The sequence below is a fragment of the Piliocolobus tephrosceles genome, chromosome 12 (assembly GCF_002776525.5).
Source record: "Piliocolobus tephrosceles isolate RC106 chromosome 12, ASM277652v3, whole genome shotgun sequence".
NCBI classification, from domain to species: Eukaryota; Metazoa; Chordata; class Mammalia; order Primates; family Cercopithecidae; genus Piliocolobus; species Piliocolobus tephrosceles.
The window spans coordinates 117399323-117418656 of NC_045445.1; the positions used below are offsets into that span (position 1 = coordinate 117399323).

At 37.2% G+C, this 19334-nt stretch overlaps 1 protein-coding gene across 6 annotated transcripts in view; it reads right to left on the reverse strand.

Moving 5' to 3' along the window:
* Positions 1-4320: 4320 nt before the first annotated feature.
* Positions 4321-19334, reverse strand: part of GK (glycerol kinase) — a 53165-nt gene continuing 38151 nt past the window's right edge. For 3 of the 6 annotated variants that reach the window (XM_026451975.1, XM_023202958.2, XM_026451978.2), the window contains 8 exons: positions 17104-17182; positions 16188-16284; positions 15608-15692; positions 14965-15085; positions 14712-14855; positions 11794-11874; positions 8099-8185; positions 4321-6205 (listed from right to left, as the gene is read on the reverse strand). In XM_026451975.1, coding sequence (XP_026307760.1) covers positions 6195-6205; positions 8099-8185; positions 11794-11874; positions 14712-14855; positions 14965-15085; positions 15608-15692; positions 16188-16284; positions 17104-17182 — 705 coding nt within the window. In that variant the 3' untranslated portion in view covers positions 4321-6194. The remainder of the gene's footprint in view (positions 6206-8098; positions 8186-11793; positions 11875-14711; positions 14856-14964; positions 15086-15607; positions 15693-16187; positions 16285-17103; positions 17183-19334) is intronic. The other 3 variants (XM_026451974.1, XM_026451977.1, XM_026451976.1) reach the window with 3 other exon arrangements.

Consider the following 19334-nt stretch of genomic DNA (forward strand, 5'->3'; position numbering starts at 1 on the left):
GAGGCTCAGGTGGCTAGCAGGGGGTGCAATTCAATTAGCCAAACACAGTTGTTGGAGCTAATTAGGAGACAATAATAACCAGCTGCAGGTTTCAGCATCTCCAAAGCCCTGTGTATGACAGGCATGGCCCTGCCCCCGCCTGCCATCCATGGGTGTCTGTCTCTGAGAGGGAGACAAGGGGAACACGGTGTCTCTGATGAACACCTGTATACATGGGAGACCTGACAAAAAAATCTCCTTCCAACAATTTTTATTATTCCAGTCTTAATCCATAGAAGATAATAGCTCCGGTTTTGTTTATTCTAAATGAACCTGCTTAATAGAAAACATTAAGAATCTCTCTTATACTCATTTCTGATTATCCTGAACAAAAATATGTACTCTGGCTGGGCGCAGTAGCTCACACCTGTAATCCCAGGACTTTGGGAGGCTGAGGCGGACATCACGAGGTCAGGAGTTCGAGACGAGCCTGGCCAACATAGTGAAACCGTGTCTATACTAAAAATACAAAAATACCAGGCATGGAGGCATGTGCCTGTAGTCCCAGCTACTCCGGAGGCTGAGACAGGAGAATCGTGTGAACCTGGGAGGTGGAGTGCAGTGAGCTCAGATTGCAGCACTGCACTCCAGCCTGGGCGACAGAGCGAGACTCCATCGCAAAATAAAAAAAAAAAAAGTACTCGTGTGTGTGTGTGTGTGTCTGTGTTGGGGGTGAGTGTATATCCTTGCAGGATACACATCTATTTAACATATAGAATTAGAGAATTAACTGAACCTGTGGGATGGAGACATAGATAACATTGAAAAGCCACGGAAGAATCCTAATAACTTAGTTTTAGTCATTAGTTATGTCTCTTCCTTTAAAATAGATTATATAATGCAACTAACTACTAGTAACGTCTCCCTGAGTGGGCAAGGAGAATTAAAATATCAAACCATAATGGGGGAGAAACCCAGCATAGGTGAAATTAGAGAATTGTTCTATTTTAGAGTCAAGTTTTCCCTTCAATAGCAGGTTTTAATCACTTCGATTATCACCCTACCGTTTTGTTCTAACCACGTTTTTGTGGTCTTTTAAACACATATTCGAAAGGAAACAAATGTCATTCCATTTTATTATTTAGTGCTTTCTTTGGACTGTAATGAATTAGAATGCAGAATACAATAAAACAAGTCTCGTACGTAACTTACAATCTAATATGATGATAACAATTATTTTCCCCTGGACACTAAACTTAAATGTAGAGTCGAGACTTTTCTGTCTAGAAACTTTCTAGCCTTAACACGTAATTAAAAATATGATGGTCTTACAGCCATGCAGTTATCTATTAAAATCCATGGAAGGTACTATGTAGAAAACAAATGGGCATTTCTTTTTTGTGTCTTCTAAATTCTGTTCATAACAAGTGAATGGCTAAGTAAGGATGTAATTTCTTTTTTTTGTTTGTGTGTTTTGTTGTTGTTGTTGTTGTTGTTGGTAGAGACGGAGTCTTGCCCTGTCATCTAGGCTGGAGTACAGTGGTGCCATCTTGGCTCACTGCAGCCTCCGCCTACCAGGTTCAAGCGATTCTTCTGCCTCAGCCTCCCAAGTAGCTAGGATTATAGGCATGTGCCACCACACCCAGCTAATTCTTGTATTTTCAGTAGAGATGGGTTTCACCATGTTGGCCAGGCTGGTTTCAAACACCTGATCTCAACTGATCCGCCCACCTTAGCCTCCGAAAGTGCTGGGATTACAGGCGTGAGCCACCGCGCCCAGCCAGGATGTAATTTCTAATACACATTATTTCTTCTGTATATTGATGCTTCATAGGAGGTGCTTGAAATAATTCTGCCAAAAGATAAGATCAATAAAATTTCAACCCTTCTAATTAGGAAGGCTGTCAGTACTAACAAAACTACACTGATAGACAGACAGTGAGTGATGGATTTAGATCCACACAATCAGGAGAAACACACCTTATCTTTTTATTATGAAATATATGGAGCATACAGAAATGTAGAGGATATAATAAAGAGATGTGTACCCACCGCTAAGCAGTGCCAAATCTTAAGGTATTGCTATATTTGTTTTAACTCTTAATTTTTTTACAAACACAACTTTCCAGGTTTCAGCAAAGTCCCCTTCCCTGACCCCATCCACCTCTTTCAGAGGTAATCACCACTAAACTTGGTATTTATCATCTCTATGCCTGTTCTATACTTTTAGTTCACCTGTGTCTACATACATGACAGCCCTGATTATTTTGCATGTTGAAATTTTTATATAGTTTATGAACGCTCAAGTTCTATGAAATATTCCCTTAAAGTCTGGGAGAAAATCAAAATGACCACAGGGATCATTTTAGGACTATGGTTGACTTTCTCCTTTCTAACCTCTTTCATTTTACAATTTTTATAAGAGAAGTAACATTCTCATTTCCAAGCAAACAGTTTTATCAAAGAAATAAAGTGGACAGGCCGGGCACAGTGGCACTACGCCTGTCATCCCAGCACTTTGGAAGGCCAAGGAGGGTGGATCGCGAGGTCAGGAGTTCAAGACCCACCTGGCCAATATGGTGAGACCCCCATCTCTACCAAAAACACAAAAATTAGCTGGGCGTGGTGGCATGTACCTGTAGTCCCAGCTACTTGGGAGGCTTGCGGCAGGAGAATTGCTTGAACCTGGGAGGCGGAGGTTGCAGTGAGCCCAGATCATGCCACTGCACTCCAGACTGGGCAAGAGTGGGACTCCGTTTCAAAAAAAAAAATGTGTATATATCCACACACACACACATATACATACACACACACACATATATGTATAGTGAAATTTTTTCCCACCCCTTTCTCCCAAGTGCCTAATTATCACCCCTTTCTGTCCCAGTGGATAAGCACTATTAACAGCTGTTCTGTCCTTCCAGCATAGGCAAACATTCTAGTTTCTCTGTCTCTCTCTCTCTAATAGAAGGGTAGTACAGTTACATGCTACTCCGCATCTTGCTTTTTCACTTACCCTGAATATCATATCTTTCTAGACAGTGTCCTCATCCTTTTCTAAAGCTACACATTTTCTCTGTATGGCTGTACCAGAATTTATTTAACAAGCTTCTCTTTGATGGATATTTTGGTGATTAAATGATTTGATATTTATGAAATCCACTTGTAAACTAGTCATACAATAATAAGAAATCTATGAGATAGATATTATCAAGTTCAATAATAAGGAATAAAAAAAACTACTTAATTTTAATACTAAACAGGAAAATTGAAAGAGGCCTGAAGCTGCTTTTTAAAATAAAATATTGTCATCCTCTTAACGGTTACGCTGTCAGGTAGAACTAGTTATTTGAAATCGAATGAAAACTGGCAATTAAAATATTGGCCTAGTTGAGAAACTTGTTTTTAACCTAACTTCTCCTTCTCAGAATATTTACCTTTATGGTCCTCAAATTTAATTTAATGGGTCATTTTCATTAAATTTGATGACGGGGCAATCTCAGGAAATACCTGTGAGAGGTTTTTTTTTTTGTCTACGATACTTGGCACAACGTATATTTAATGATAAGGCCAGAATGAAGATATGTACTTATAAAGTACACACAAAGTAGAAATCAGATTGGTTTACAAAGTCACTCAGTTTTCTACTCATTGTTTATTATGTGAACTTATTATTAAAGTTGTTAGGTTGCAAAAGCAAAGGATCAAGGAAACGTCATTATTTAAATATTACTAGATAAAACAAGCTATGAAAAAGTTACAGTTAAAAAAATTTTGTACTTCTATCTACTATGTTGTAAACACTACAGAGTAAATACTACCTACTCCACTGTCAACGCCGTTAGCTTCTGTGCTGTCACAGCTTTCATTTGCTGGTTTCTCCAAAAACTTTCATTCTCCCCTCCCACATGATACCAGATACCCAAAAGATATCCCAAAGAATTGGGCTTTGGGCACTTCAAAAGAAACATACTAAAAATTCTAAGATATCATTACAGAAGCAGAGATGCATTACTTATTTTACTGATTAGTTGGAGAACAAAGGATTGAGGTGTTGCCTATCAGATTGAGAGAAGAATGGTGGTCAAGGTTAGTCACACAAGGCCCTATTGATAATGGCTGCTGACCTTACCAACGTATTTTCTGCAAATGCTGAGATGGGACAGTGTAGTCTGTTCTAATAGAATGATTAAGGTGTTCATCATTACAGAAATTACTTCTTCGGCTGTTGGTTAACTCTTCAGAGTGTGCCCTATCAAGTGCTAACAGCCAAGTTTCACATTTCCTGAAACATCTTTCTTAATTTAACTTTCATCTAAGTTCTAGTCTGTAAATGAGAAGTGCAAATAAGAACGAGGGGTCAATTTATTTTAAGTAAATTTGTCATTAAATATCAATGTGTACAATTTCAAACATTTATAAATCTTGCAATTTATAGAAAAATTAATGTAATCTTAAAATTATTTGAACAGTGGTTTTCACAATTATTTACAATGAACTCAACGTACTTTTGTAGAAACACTGTTTAAAAGTACCCCTGCCACAAAGTGATCGTTTCACAGTACCTCTCTATAATATTTATGTCACTTAAGTGATGGCTGCATCAATGAAACCTATCAGATTCAATAATTTAGAAACAGCACAATCAGAACAGTAAATAAAGCTACCATCAATTCCAAACAAAACAGAACCTTTTATAGTAAGATATAAATGTTTTCCCATTCAGCACTAATTGAAAAAAATAATTAGGAGGCAATCTTTTCTTCACTGTTTACTACAAAACTAGGTAATTTTAAGATATTTTTAAAAATTGACTTTAAGAAGCTAGATTGGGTAACTTCTTATGTGACATTAAATATTTTGAGAAATTCTTGGTTTCATTGGAAGACATTTGTAATGATAAATCTTTTTTCAGTGACAATAAGATACTAAGCAGAGATAATTCCGTCATCCCAGATAGCAGTTTCTTATTAACAATTGCTAACATTTGAACTGAAAGAGATTATTGGCTTTATTTCTATATTTTTTTCTACTTACGTATTTAACTTTTTTGACATCCTCTTATCCCCTCAATAGGATCCAAAATATGTCTAAAATTAATTCAAAAGAAAAATAACTATTTGAATTATTGCTTGTGTTTGAAAACAATATTTACTGTAGTATTCCACGGTTTCTTCTTTTTTTAAGCTAAGACAATTAAATTAAAATGTAAGGGATAAGAAATATAGTTGAAGTCACAATAAAGTATATTTTCTTTTATTGACATAAAACATAAATTTTAAATGTTGGCTCTTTAAGAAAAAAATTCTCCTGGTAAATATTATGCATAACCGTTGCCCAAAAATGTATACAGCTGTTTTCCAACATATTTATATACATAGTGGTTCACTTAAGACCAGCCCTGTTAGAACCTTCTGAATTTAATGTGCTCTTAATTTGTAAATGGGCTACCCTCAGTGTATAAAATATATAGGCAGGTATGACAAAGTAAAAAATATAAAAAGGAAAGATGGAAGAAAAAAGAAAATATCCTTTCCTATAAGATCCAGACAGAAAGTCATCATGATTAGTGGGACAAAGGAAAATATCTGAAGGATTTCAGTTTTGGCAAATACTTTTCAGAAAAATATCCAAGCTGTGAGAACACTAAATGTCTATTTTAATAATTTAGTAGAGGTTTCTATTCAAACATTCAGTGAAGGTGTTGCCGTCTTCTACTATGTAGAAAAGAAGACTTTTGGGGTGTCCATTATAATCAAAGAGCTGCTCATTTTTAACAGGTTAGTAATAACCTTTTAATCAAGTATATGTCATGCAGAGACTCAAATCCTGGTCCAATAGTGTTTGAATATGTTTGATGGAAGATTCCAATGGTGAGGATCCAAATTCTTCCTACATCTTAGAGGCAATGCAGCAGGATGTTATGGCAATGGAGGGGGTCAGCCCCAAAGGTAGCTGGTCCAACCTTAACTGTGGATGTTAAAAAAAAAAAAAAAAAAAAAAAAAAAAAAAATAACACCAAATATTTCTATAGCATTCTTTTTGCTGCATTTTCTTTATTTTAAGCCACAGGTCTACTTGGAGGGTCATGCAGCAAGTGGCTTATAAATAAAATCAAAGTCTATGAATAGTGTCATCGCATTAAGAGACAGAATTGCTGGGTTCTTTCATTATGTAAAAAGCTCACATCTTGGGACTCCATGAGTTGGTAGGTTTTATGGAATACCTGAAATGGGGAACAAAAACCACATATGTCAATAATACATGCATACAATTCAGCAGTTAAAGCAATGAAGATGATTCAATCATTTATTAAACTAGAAAGTCCTATGATTTCTAAATCATGCCCCACAATTAAAATGCAACAAACAGGGCCAATTCCAAAATTAGCAAATATTGCCACTGTTGCTAATTGTTTACCAAGGCAAACAATTTCCAGCCCTCTCAAATTGCAGGGTATGTCACCAAAGAGAGAACCTAAATATAGTGACCACGTGCATTTTAGAAGCCTAAGAATCTAGACAGGTAGCACATCTTTTAGCTTAGAGAGATGCCACATGTCTCAATTTTCATAGAGACAAGGCCTTTTCATGCTGTCATGATACCAAGGGGGAAACAAACAAACAAACAAATCAAAACTTTCAGCTGCAATGTTTCTTTTCTTTACTTTTCCAGACCATTGTTATACAGCCCAAAATACTCAGGATAATGAAAAGTAACAGAATTTTTTCTAAAACAATGTGTACGTTTCTTTATAGATTTAAATTACAGCTCTCATGGGAATGTTTAGTCTTCCACCAAACATTCCTGAGAAGCAGAAAGAACAGATTCCATATAGATTTATGTATACAGAGGCCTTTTGTAAGGTAATTCAAAGAAAAACTAACTTTATTTGGACTAGTGGTTGTGTTTTTAGAAACGCAGTATTTACTGTGGCATTCCATAGTTTTTTCTTCTGTTACTGATACCAAATTAAGGTATTGTTAGTACAGAAGCAGACAATTTGAACAAATTTATTCTGAATATGCTTGAATATTCAGAATATGGAAAAAGTAATATAATCTAGTTTTAAATTCTCATGCAAGTAACCTAAATTTTCTCATTAAAAGATAACCTAATGTTCTGCAAATAATTTTCTGTAAATAATTTTCATTCTACATTTATGTATAGCACTAAAATGATAATGACAAGATAAATAAATGTTTGTCAGATCTCGACAAACAGATGTTCCCTCTCATATCACTAAAGTTTAAATTTTACATCTTAAGCTCAGGCCATTATCTTATTAATTGAGAGAGAGAATTTAACTCTCCCTAACCATGAAGATTTTTTTTTAAGTTTCACTTTCATGGGAATATACAGAATAAGAAGCATTATTTCCATTTAAGCCAGTAATTTTAAGAAAAATTGAGCTATCATCAAGAGCAGCTTCCAAAAATGGCTATTATAAATTAATAAGATTATGCAATATATTTCATAACATTGTGAGCCATTTTACTTTTATTTAAAAAAGATTATTCAGTAGAAATTAATGTGGAAAAATAATTCTATTTTCATTTCAACCCCTTTATTTAAGCAATCATTTTTAAAACTTCAGTTCACAAAATACATTCTTTTAACTAAAACAAAAGTGACTATAAATCTTCCCTGGTTTTAGGGTTTTACAGGAACTCTGCTGACATGCTCTGGCTGAAACTCTTGCCAGAATTGAAAAGTTAAGACTTGCTTAGCAAATTTTCAGGAGTATGAAAAATAATTTGTATACATTTGAAAGACAATTTAATTAATGTCAAAACTATACTTTAACTTTCAGCAGTCTGAAAGTCCTTTCATTTAAATATTAGTATTTTCACTTTTGCTTATTGCTGCAGCTCACAGCAGAATGTAGTCCCTCTTAAATAAATCATCACATTAAAAATGTAAATAGGTTAAGCAGAGTCACAGTTCTTACTTCTAACTGCCCCCAAAGATTAATTGGTCTAGCTAATTAGACCTTTAATTGATTTTCCAGCCTCCTAGACACAGAAAGAATGAAAAACACTGAAAAATTTCTGTTAAGTTATACACGAAAACATTAAAGCTAACTAAATAGAGTTGTCTAATTTAAAGAGTAACTAACCTGAGATGTACCTTGCTCCGATTAACATTACCATGCTACTCACTATAAAAAAGCCCAAGGGCAGACTACAGAAGATACTAGGGTCACCTGTGGTCATCCAAGCAGAAGAGAATTCCAGTCAAGCAAACCAAAAGAGAGACACATAATTACAATATTTGTGTTAAGAATCACAAGATAGCAAAACAAAATAAGCTATAAAAATAGTATATTCATAAAAGCTAGCAAAGAGTTATTACTTCAAATCAAAAATATAATCAATATTGAAGGCTTATGACAGTTAACAAACAATACAGATAGCATGCCACACAGCCAAGAACATAATACATATAGACCAACATTAGCCTTCGCTGGCAAAGCCAGAGAGAGCCTATGGATAACTTTTTGGGAGGCTGTTAATTTTAGCTTTCTTGATTCTTCCCCCAAATATACTAAATGATCTATTTAATTCCACCCAAGTTCAAATTATAGGTCTTTTGGCTATGAGAGAAGAGTTATATTAGTGTTCTAAGATGAACTTAAAACTCTATTTTTGCTAAAATATTAGTTCAGTTTTATTTTTTATTTATTTATTTTTTTGAGACGGAGTCTCGCTCTTTCACCCAGGCTGGAGTGCAGTGGCGCAATCTCGGCTCACTGCAAGCTCCGCCTCCCAGGTTCACGCCATTCTCCTGCCTCAGCCTCCCGAGTAGCTGGGACTACAGGCACCCGCCACCATGCCCGGCTAATTTATTTTTGTATTTTTAGTAGAGAAGGGGTTTTGCGGTGTTAGCCAGGATGGTCTCAATCTCCTGACCTCGTGATCCACCCGCCTCAGCCTCCCAAAGTGCTGGGATTACAGGCGTGAGCCACCCCGCCCAGCCAGTGTTTTTTTTTTTAATAGAATTTGGTGTGTAATGAAATGCACCTGACAATACATTTTAAACACATGAAAAGTATGTTAAAAATTGTTTACAAAGCATTCAAATATAGTCACAAACAAGAAAATAAATATGATTGCTTCAAAATTGGCAAACTGCTTTGAAACTTAAGCAAGCCTCATATTCCTCCCATAGGTTAAGATACAGGTAGCAGTTCTAATATCCTTTCAAGTTTATTAAAATAGGATTCTATCTGTATTGCTGTTATCATATAAATTATACAGTTATATAGCTTAGATTGCTTAAAGGAATACAACTAGCATTTTATTAACTGACGATTACTATTCCAAGTTTATTACACAGCTTAGAGACCCCCAAAATATTACATATTAGAGTGTTTTTCATAAATCTATTCAAAAAACATTTTCAGGCCAGGTGCAGTGGCTCATGCCTGTAATTCTAGCACTTTGGGAGGCCGAGGCAGGCAGACCACCTGAGAGGTTGGGAGTCGAGACTAGCCTGACCAACATGGAGAAATCTCCTGTCTACTAAAAATACAAAATTAGCTGGGCGTGGTGGCACATGCCTGTAATCCCAGCTACTCAGGAGGCTGAGGCAGGAGAATTGCTTGAACCCGGGAGGCAGAGGTTGCGGTGAGCAGAGATCGCACCATTGCACTCCAGCCTGGGCAACAAGTGTGAAACTCCATCTCCAACAAACAAACAAACAAAAAAATTTCAAACTGGCTTAAATCCACTGCAGCCTAACTGAAACAAAAACAAAGTTCTTTAAAATATAAAACTCTCACAAAACCAAACTACTTTTATCATTAATGCTGACAGCAGAAATTGGAGTAATCATATCTTTTTTTTTTGTTTTATCAACTTTTTCGTAGCATTTTAAATTCATTGATATTTTAAAGTACACAAACAAGGGAAAAATGATCAGTTGATTTTATGGGAATTTTGCAGTTAAAATTACATCCTGACCTGCTAGTGAGGAGAACTGTATATCTGTGTGTAAGACATGGGGTTGAAGGGAGGGAGACAGGGGGATTAAAATGCCATTTTAAGGCCGGGTGCGGTGGCTCACGCCTGTAATCCCAGCACTTTGGGAGGCCAAGGCTGGTGGATCACGAGGTCAGGAGTTCAAGATCTGCCTGGTCAAGATAGTGAAACCTCGTCTCTACTAAAAATACAAAAAAATTGCCAGGCGCGGTGGCAGGCACCTGTAATCCCAGCTATTCGGGAGCCTGAGGCAGGAGAATGGCTTGAACTTGGAGGGCAGAGGCTGCAGTGAATTGAGATCGCAACATTGCACTCCAGCCTGGGCGACAGAGTGAGACTCCATCTCAAAAAACAAAAAACAAAACAAAATGCCATTTTAAACATGCCATTTAAAGTGCCATTTTAAAACGTCCAGCTAGTTAAAGAAATCATGTAACTCAACTTCTTATAGCAATAATTACCGGGAACTAGAAAAGAAGTCAGGGCTTACGTCTGTTATATCTCACACAGCAACTAGCACTGTGCTAGAAAAATACTTATGATTGAGAAGTTTAATTGTAAAAGGTCTCTCAAAATTACAGTCTTAGCAAGAAAAACTTTGCCACCATCTTGGAAAAGGAAGCTGAGTCTCACAACAAAAGATATTAAGCTTATTAGGAGAAAAACAAAAGCTTCAAATAGGAACATCCGGGACTGAAAATACAGACCACAGTTATCTGTGGCAGTAGATAGTTCTGGAAGCTTCTCCTAAAAAACAGATACATTAACTTTGGGGTTGGAAGGAAGGCAGGTATTATTTCATTTGTCAACTCTTCCCCATTAAAGTATATGCTCAAGTCAGGTGTAGTGGCTCACGCCTGTAATCCCAGAACTTTGGGAAGCCAAGGCAGGTGGATTACTTGAGGTCAGGAGTTCCAGACCAGCCTGCCCAACATGGTGAAACCCCATCTCTACTAAAAATACAAAAAAATTAGCTGGGCGTGGTGGTGGGCACCTATAATCCCAGCTACTTGGGAGGCTGAGGCAAGAAAATCATTTAAACCCAGGAGGCGGAGGTTGCAGTGGGCCAAGATCGTGCCACTGCACTCTAGCCTGGGTGACAGAGCAAGATTCTGTCTCAAAAAAAAAAAAAAAAAGTATATGCTTCAATAAATTATTTGCCATTGTTCCATTCATTATGCTCCACATCTTGTATTTAGCAAAAAATAATACTATGCATCTTAAGGCTGTTTAAATGGTTTACTTAAGCTCTTGACCTTCCTAAGTGATTGAAAGGTAGAATAGTCTACTATTTTTTCTGCTAAGAGCATTTCCCAATCTATTTATAAGAGTTCGAATTTACTATGTTTGGTATATTTCTTCCTCTCTGATTCCAAAGAAATTCCCATTATGTACTTGGAATCAGCCTAGGAAGTAGCAGAATATATTCTGAAATTAATACAGTTTTCAGTTGGTTCAAGTCATAAAGACAGCCCCCCAAAAAGGTAAAGTAAGAGGAGAGGGGAAAAAAAATGAAGACTCTAGTTGATTTTTTTTTTCATTAAGAGGAAACTAGAAATAATTTTACTCTTGGAAGACTAAGTTGTCAATTGAAGTACCAAGAATAAACTAATAAGGAAAGATATGGCAGGATAGAGTTAAGTATGTATATCAACCTGGTAATTTACATTTCGTGTTTAGAACTTTAAAGTGTTTTCAAAATGTTAGAATCTCTGGACATACGATAATGCTTTGCTTCAGAGCAGCCTGGCTATGTGTAAATGGCTAGATACTTAAATAACTATTTAACATACTAAGAAAATGTGGCAATAATAAACAAAAACATTTTTACCACTTTCTGGAGATTGAGTTGTAACCCAACCCATTGACTTCATCACAGCTTTCTTCCATGTAGAATAACGAATTTCACTTTCTAGAATTAGAAGGTAGAAAAAACACATATGAAAGGTAGTTTGCTGAGATGTTCTAAGTGCCATACTTATGATCACTCAACATTCTTCACAAATTATTGCATATATTAAACTGCAATGGGGCTTTAGCAGGACTCAGATTTGAAAGCACATGGTTGCTGATGACTGCCAGTGACTGGAAGAGATGCTTGCTTGGAAGTTGGAGTGAAACAGGACATGGGGAGGCTGGGTGTGGTGGCTCATGCCTGTAATCCCAGCATTTTGGGAGGGTGAGGAGGGAGGATCGCTTGAGCTCAGGAGTTTGAGACCAGCCTGAGCACCATGGTAAAACCCTGCCTGTAGTACCAGCTACCCGGGAGGCTAAAGCAGGAGGATCATTTGAGCCTGGGAGGCGGAGGTTGCAGTGAGCCAAGATCACACCACTGCACTCTAGCCTGGGTGACAGAGCAAGACTCGGTCTCAAAAACAAACAAACAAACAAACAAAAACAGGATAGGGTAAATTCAGCAGGGTAAAGGAAGACTGGCAGACAGACTGCCTGCTATGCAGACTGGGCCACTCACAAACAAGTGGTAATGAATTAGAAAGGGGAATCCCATTTGATGTGTTTTCTCTTCATTTTTGGGGAAAAGAGTATGAGAAAAAGGGTATGCTGTAATGTGGGAAGACTAGAAGGACACCCAGGAGACAAGGCTCAAGAATCACTCACTTCAGAAAGCTTTCCGGTGCCCCACTTCTATCCCCCCACCCTCTTCACACACACCCCAGGATGCCAGCTACCACAGTGAATTGTTATGGTTTTGTCTACTGCTCCCAATATACTTTAATCTTCTGAAGGGCAGGCCGGGCGCGGTGGCTCAAGCCTGTAATCCCAGCACTTTGGGAGGCCGAGACAGGCGGATCACGAGGTCAGGAGATCGAGACCATCCTGGCTAACATGATGAAACCGCATCTCTACTAAAAAATACAAAAAACTAGCCGGGCGAGGTGGCGGGCGCCTGTAGTCCCAGCTACTCGGGAGGCTGAGGCAGGAGAATGGCGTAAACCCGGGAGGCGGAGCTTGCAGTGAGCTGAGATCCGGCCACTGCACTCCAGCCTGGGCGACAGAGCCAGACTCCGTCTCAAAAAAAAAAAAAAAAATCTTCTGAAGGGCAAAAGAAGGTAAGAAGATAAGGCTTTATTCATCTCTATATCCCTGCATCAGTACAGTCTCTGGCCTGTGGTTGGCTATAAACAACTGTTTGCTGGCAAAATGTACTATTTATATCTAGGTGCCCATTCGTTTATGGGGAGGAGTGAGGGCTGGTGAGAGGGAGGACAATAGGGCATGACTGATCAACCCCAGGCTAAGGCCTTCAACACCAGCAAAGATGGCTCTCCTACGAATGGAGATGGCTGTCTTGACATAGAGCTTCCTTGCTTTAAGAGTGAGATTGGCATTTAGAGGCCATATACCTGCTCTGGACATTATTTGCTTATTATAAAGTTGATTTGTTTTTTGAAAAGTAGAAACATTTTTTGAACTTCATATTTCATCCAGTATTGCAAAAGTTAAAAATGACAGAATATCAGATGTTGAAATACATTTCTAAATCAAGGTACATGGTATACTCTGACTATAAAATTACTAGTATTATAATTCATTTTCGTATATGTTTAATGAATAAAATTGAGAAACACTGGCATAGTCTCCCAGAAAACCAAACAAAAATGCATTTGAAAGCTTATTCCCAATATTTTAAAATCCACTTTGATGCTTTCTTTTTTTTTAAGAGACAGGGGTCTCATTATGTTATCTAGGCTGGATTCGAACTCTTGGGCCCAAGAGATCCTCCTGGGTAGCTGGGACTATAGGCACATATCACCATTCCCAGCTGATGCTATTTTATGCACAGGTTTTTAAAAAGTTATAAAACCAATTCTAATATATAAAACCTTATTTTTTCTACATTTATTTAAATTTAAGAACGGCATCACTACATTTTAGTGAAAGTGCTGATCACAGCTTGTGGCTTAGCTTAGCACAGTGAATCAAATATCTAATGTTCACTTACTTAAATTGTTGCTGCCTTCATCAGGTTAGTCCTGCTATGCTTAAAAGTTACCAGTGTCTCTTAACCCAGCTAATTATGTCCTAAAGCTGGACCACTGGCACCAAAGATGATCTGGTATAGACATTAGGGATGAGTGGCTGATATATCTTCCTTCTCACTTTAAAAAAGGCTGTTCTAGCTAGCTATACCCGACAGTGTGGCAGAATTATTATCCTACACTAAAGGACCATAAACATTAAAAGCAAATGGTTTTTAAAAAGTGATTTTAGAAGTTCTTTTGATAAGCAACGATTTCTGTCATTCACATTTATTCAGTAAAGCCCAATATGCTTAGTACCCGAATCTGCAATGATAACATTTACTATTTTACTTGGTTCCTTAACTTTTTTTTTTTTTTTTTGAGACGGAGTCTCTCTGTATTGCCCAGGCTGTAGTGCAGTGGCGCGATCTCGGCTCACTGCAAGCTCCACCTCCTGGGTTCATGCCATTCTCCTGCCTCAGCCTCCCCAGTAGCTGGGACTACAGGCGCCCATCACCACACCCCACTAATTTTTTTTTTAATGTATTTTTAGTAGAGACAGGGTTTCACCATGTTAGCCAGGATGGTCTCCATCTCCTGACCTCGTGATCCGCCCACCTTGGCCTCCCAAAGTCCTGGGATTACAAGCGTAAGCCACTGCGCCCGGCCGGTTCCTTAACTTTTAACTAAACAGAAAAACAAAACTCCCATGCACTAAGGTCGTTTTCACAGTATTAACACTAAACATTTCATTATTTAAATGTACCCTCAGCATTAATCTGAGGTTCAAACCGCTCCATTGTGACGGCGGACAAATCCTCGGGTTCGAGACTCCATACGCCGACTCCTTCTGCAGCTCCTGCCGCCATAGCAGCACCTAGTGCAGTGGTTTCGGGCATCGAGGGCTTCACTGAGGGGAGAGAGTTCCATCAACACCTTTGTGGTTACATATGCCCAAAGAACTAGTTTTCCCCAAGAAACATTACTCCAGGAGTTTAAAGGAATGAAGACTTACTAACCTACTGGAATATATAGAATGTCTGCTTGTAGCTGCATAAGAATTTTGTTGCTGGTCATTCCTCCATCTACCTGCAAATGACTGAGTGGAATTCCACAGTCTCGATTCATGGCATCCAAAATCTTAAATAAACCAGTGTAATTAATGTTATAAATCTATTTCATAGTAACATCTCTGAAAATGGCAATCCTTCACTCAACTCTCAAGAGCTTCCAAGAGCCTATGGAATAAATTGAGACTTCTTATTCTAGTCTTCTAAGCCCTCTTTGATCTGCTCACAGCCAACCTTTTCTCTCACTACACCTCTGCATTCACCTTGATATTCAGCTAAGCTATACAACTCTGTTTGGTACCCTGTTTTTCTGCCTTGATGCCTATGTTTGTGCTATTTCCTTTGTCTAATGTGTGCCACTCAGCCTCCCCACAACCATAAAATTCTCAGTGGCTGACAGGGAACAGGAACTTAGAAGGTAATGACAGCTGGAAAAAGGGAAAAAACCCTGCTTATATTTAGATTAGTATTTAGGTAGCCTTAATATTTGATTAACTACATTTTCAGTACTGAATAAAGCTCAGGCATTAACATATAACTTAAGAGTGATAAAAGTGAACTAAGTACAAGAAAACAGGCCTGTATTTGTTACCTCTCGAGTTTGGAAACAAACAGCTTCTAATGCAGCAAAAGCAATATGGCATTTATTGGTGAACTGAGTGAGTCCACAGATTATCCTAAAAATACGCACAAAGATTTTCAGATTAGAATGGTATAAACCAATCAATTTGAAATATCTCAAATATGAAAAGGTCAAATTTGGTAGACAGAAGTGTCCAGGAAGAGAAAACTGGACATAATCATTAAGTAACTCAGAAAGACCTTATATTTCACAATTCTGCATTCATACATGAAAAAGTTTATGATGCATTTGAAGAGATGATGGCATCGTAAAACTGAACCAATATTCATTATGATGATGTCCCTTCACTATACAACTTGCAGACATCTTGAAGATAAAAGATAACATGACTATGGATATGGCAGGGGTTATTGTCAGCTGATTCATAACTTCTTGGAGCTTCAAGTTTCTGAAATTATATTCTCCAAAAAGAAAAGGTTTTCTCAACACGTTATAATTATTTGAAAATAGATAAGAAACTAATTAGTTATTAATGACTTTAGTAAATAAATCAAGATCCCCAAAAGTACACCACATTTTCAATACTTACCCTCTTGCGCTGGGCTCCCAATAAGGTGCATATAACCCCGAAAATGCTGGGACGAAGTAGCAACCATAAGAAGTACCTACTTCTTTAGCAAGCTTTTCTAACATTAAAAACAAAGCAAAACAAAACAAAACAAAAATCATACAAATATTGTGTATTATTAAATAAGCACACCTATTTTAAAAATTAGAAAAATTAGGACAGGGGTTTTGGTTTCCAATTCATTGGTAGAGCAAAATGTTGCTAACTACAGTAGTATGCTAGGATCAACAAAAACGAGTTTCTCCCACATTAAATACCCCCTACTAAAATGTAGCCTAGCTCAAGAAATCAAGGAACCAGATAGATGCGTTTCTTTAAGGTATTTTAGCTCATTTCCACTATTTTTTAAGGTTGCTGACTAGGAGATGAAAAAGTGGCCTCTAGTGTGTCCCTAATCAGAAATGTATTTCTGATGGTCTCACCTTCAGGCAGAGTTAAACAAGCGGATGAAAGAGTGAGTAGGGAAGCTCAAACTAATTATCTATAGACTGAAAACAGCCATATTAATACTTAAATTATAGGTACCAGAGTTTTAATGCTCACTCTAATCTAAGAGTTAAAGCTCTTTCTCATCAGATAAATTTAACTCAACTTTTCTATCTGCAGCTTCTGGCAATCTCCAGTGTTCAATTTTACACTTGGATAATTTTTATGCCCTACATTGCCAGTTTATTAATAACCACCACTAATTATGACAATTCCTTGTTTTATAAATCTTCACAAAATAGTATTTTGTATAAGCCAAACTCATACTAGGGATCTATATAATTTATGGATCACATTTGGGGCAAAGCATAAGTATTCACAGATTGCAGAGATAAAATACTGAAATGTGTCATTTTTCAGATTTTCTAACCTTTTGTTAGAACACACTCACCAATTTCTTCTGAGGTCTTTATAATTCCAAGATTGTCTCTTAGCCAGCGAATAACAGCACCAGCTATAGCTACAGAACCCTAAAGAAAAAAAGGAATCCAAGACAGAATATATTTTATCACGATCAAAGGTTTTTATTGAGCATATTCTGTGTATGACACAACCAGATGGACAGAATTCAGTTTCCATTTTGGGACTCCGACAAATACGATAAACTAGGTCTTCTAATACAAACATAGTTTTGTCTAAGTCACTAATAAAAGTTTTTCATGGGATGGGGAAAAGAAGTGAGCCTTCCAGCACACCCTTGGATTTGTCCCTATAGGTGGACATCGATCTGTTGGTCAGTTTGCTTCTTGAACAATTTTCTGTCTGTTGCTAAGCTATTGAGGTATGTTATCACTTAGAAATATATTGCCATATTATTCATAAAATTACTGGGAGAGGCCACATTAAAAGTTTTTTCAAGTCTGTTTCCCATATCTAACAGTATAGTAAATAAAAAATAAATAAATAAATAAATAAAAGCAAAGAAGCTAGCTAGTAAGTAATTTTTCTCTAAAACAAAATCACCTAGAGCTGTGGTAATAACGATAACAACATATTTTAGAGTCGGATAAACTGGCTTTGAGTCCCAGTTCTAGTACCTAATTGCTGTGTAATCTTAGTAACTAATCTAAGTAATTTAGTAAGTTAATCTTAGTAAATTAATCTAAGTAACTTGCCTATGTTACTTAGGCTTTCTGAGCCTCCATTTCTTCACCTATAAAATGATGACTATGACAACACTTACCTAAACAAACTACTGTGAGGCTCAATATGAGAATATATGTGAAGGTTCTTACTAAATGTAAATATTGACTTCATTAATTTTTTTAATGTTAAAGTATCAGCCAAATGCCAGTGACTGATGAATAGATAAAACACAGTATGTCTATACAATGGAGTATTATTGGACTATGAAAGGAATGATGTCTTAATACATGCTACAACATGGATGAGCATTGAAAACATTATGCAAAATGAAAGAAGCCAGGCACAGAAGACCATATACTGTATGATCCCATTCATACGAAATGTCCAGAACAGACAAATCTATAGAAAAAGAAAGTAGTGGTTGCCTGGGCTAGGGGATAGGGGGTGGTTATGGGGTTTCTTTCTGGGGTGGTGACAATGTTCTAAAGTTAGATAGTGGTGACGGTTGTAAAAATCTGTAAATATAGTATTACTATAAACCATTGAACTGTATACTTTAAAAGGGTAAATTGTGTGGAATATGAATTATATCTCAATAAAGCTATTATAAAAAGATCCTGACGGCAAAAAAAAAAAAAGTATCAGCACAAACCACTAGGAATTCCAAGAAAATTTTTTTAGCTCTGATAGTTCATTCATATAGATTATTAATGTAAATTACTTCCACAGAGTCACTCCAAACCAAATGTCAGGTGATATTAAATGTAGAGACCTGTCCCCAGTTCTATTAACTGAATTACAAATGGTCATGCCTTCTTGTTGTCAGTTGTCAAGATGTAAGTAAACTAGAGAATGAATATGCTGGTATATTCCATCATTCATAGCTTCTATGAGAAGTTACTATGTTACTGCAAACCTACAGAATGCCTGTATTCTGTTTCTACGTTTATACGTTTATACATTTTTATATATGTAGACATACATACAGTACTCTGTATTACTACATATATAAAATGGCTTTTTAACCACAAAAAGTATTTGAGGAACAGATCTGACATAGCTGTGCAAATATGACAAGGCTTTAAAAATGGGACGAAAACAATTCAACAAATACCTTACGAGGGACTCTAACACAGCTCATTCCCTGCCTAAAAGAACTTGTTGTACTTATTAAGTTTGACACATTTACATATTTAGGTGCTTAGTGGGATCATTCAAGAGAACTAAGTAAAATTTTGGTTTAAAGAGATTTAAGGCCAGGCGCGGTGGCTCAAGCCTGTAATCCCAGCACTTTGGGAGGCCGAGACGGGCGGATCAGGAGGTCAGGAGATCAAGACCATCCTGGTTAACACGGTGAAATCCCGTCTCTATTAAAAAATACAAAAAACTAGCCGGGCGAGGTGGCGGGTGCCTGTAGTCCCAGCTACTAGGGAGGCTGAGGCAGGAGAATGGTGTAAACCCGGGAGGCGGAGCTTGCAGTGAGCTGAGATCCGGCCACTGCACTCCAGCCTGGGCGACAGAGCCAGACTCCGTCTC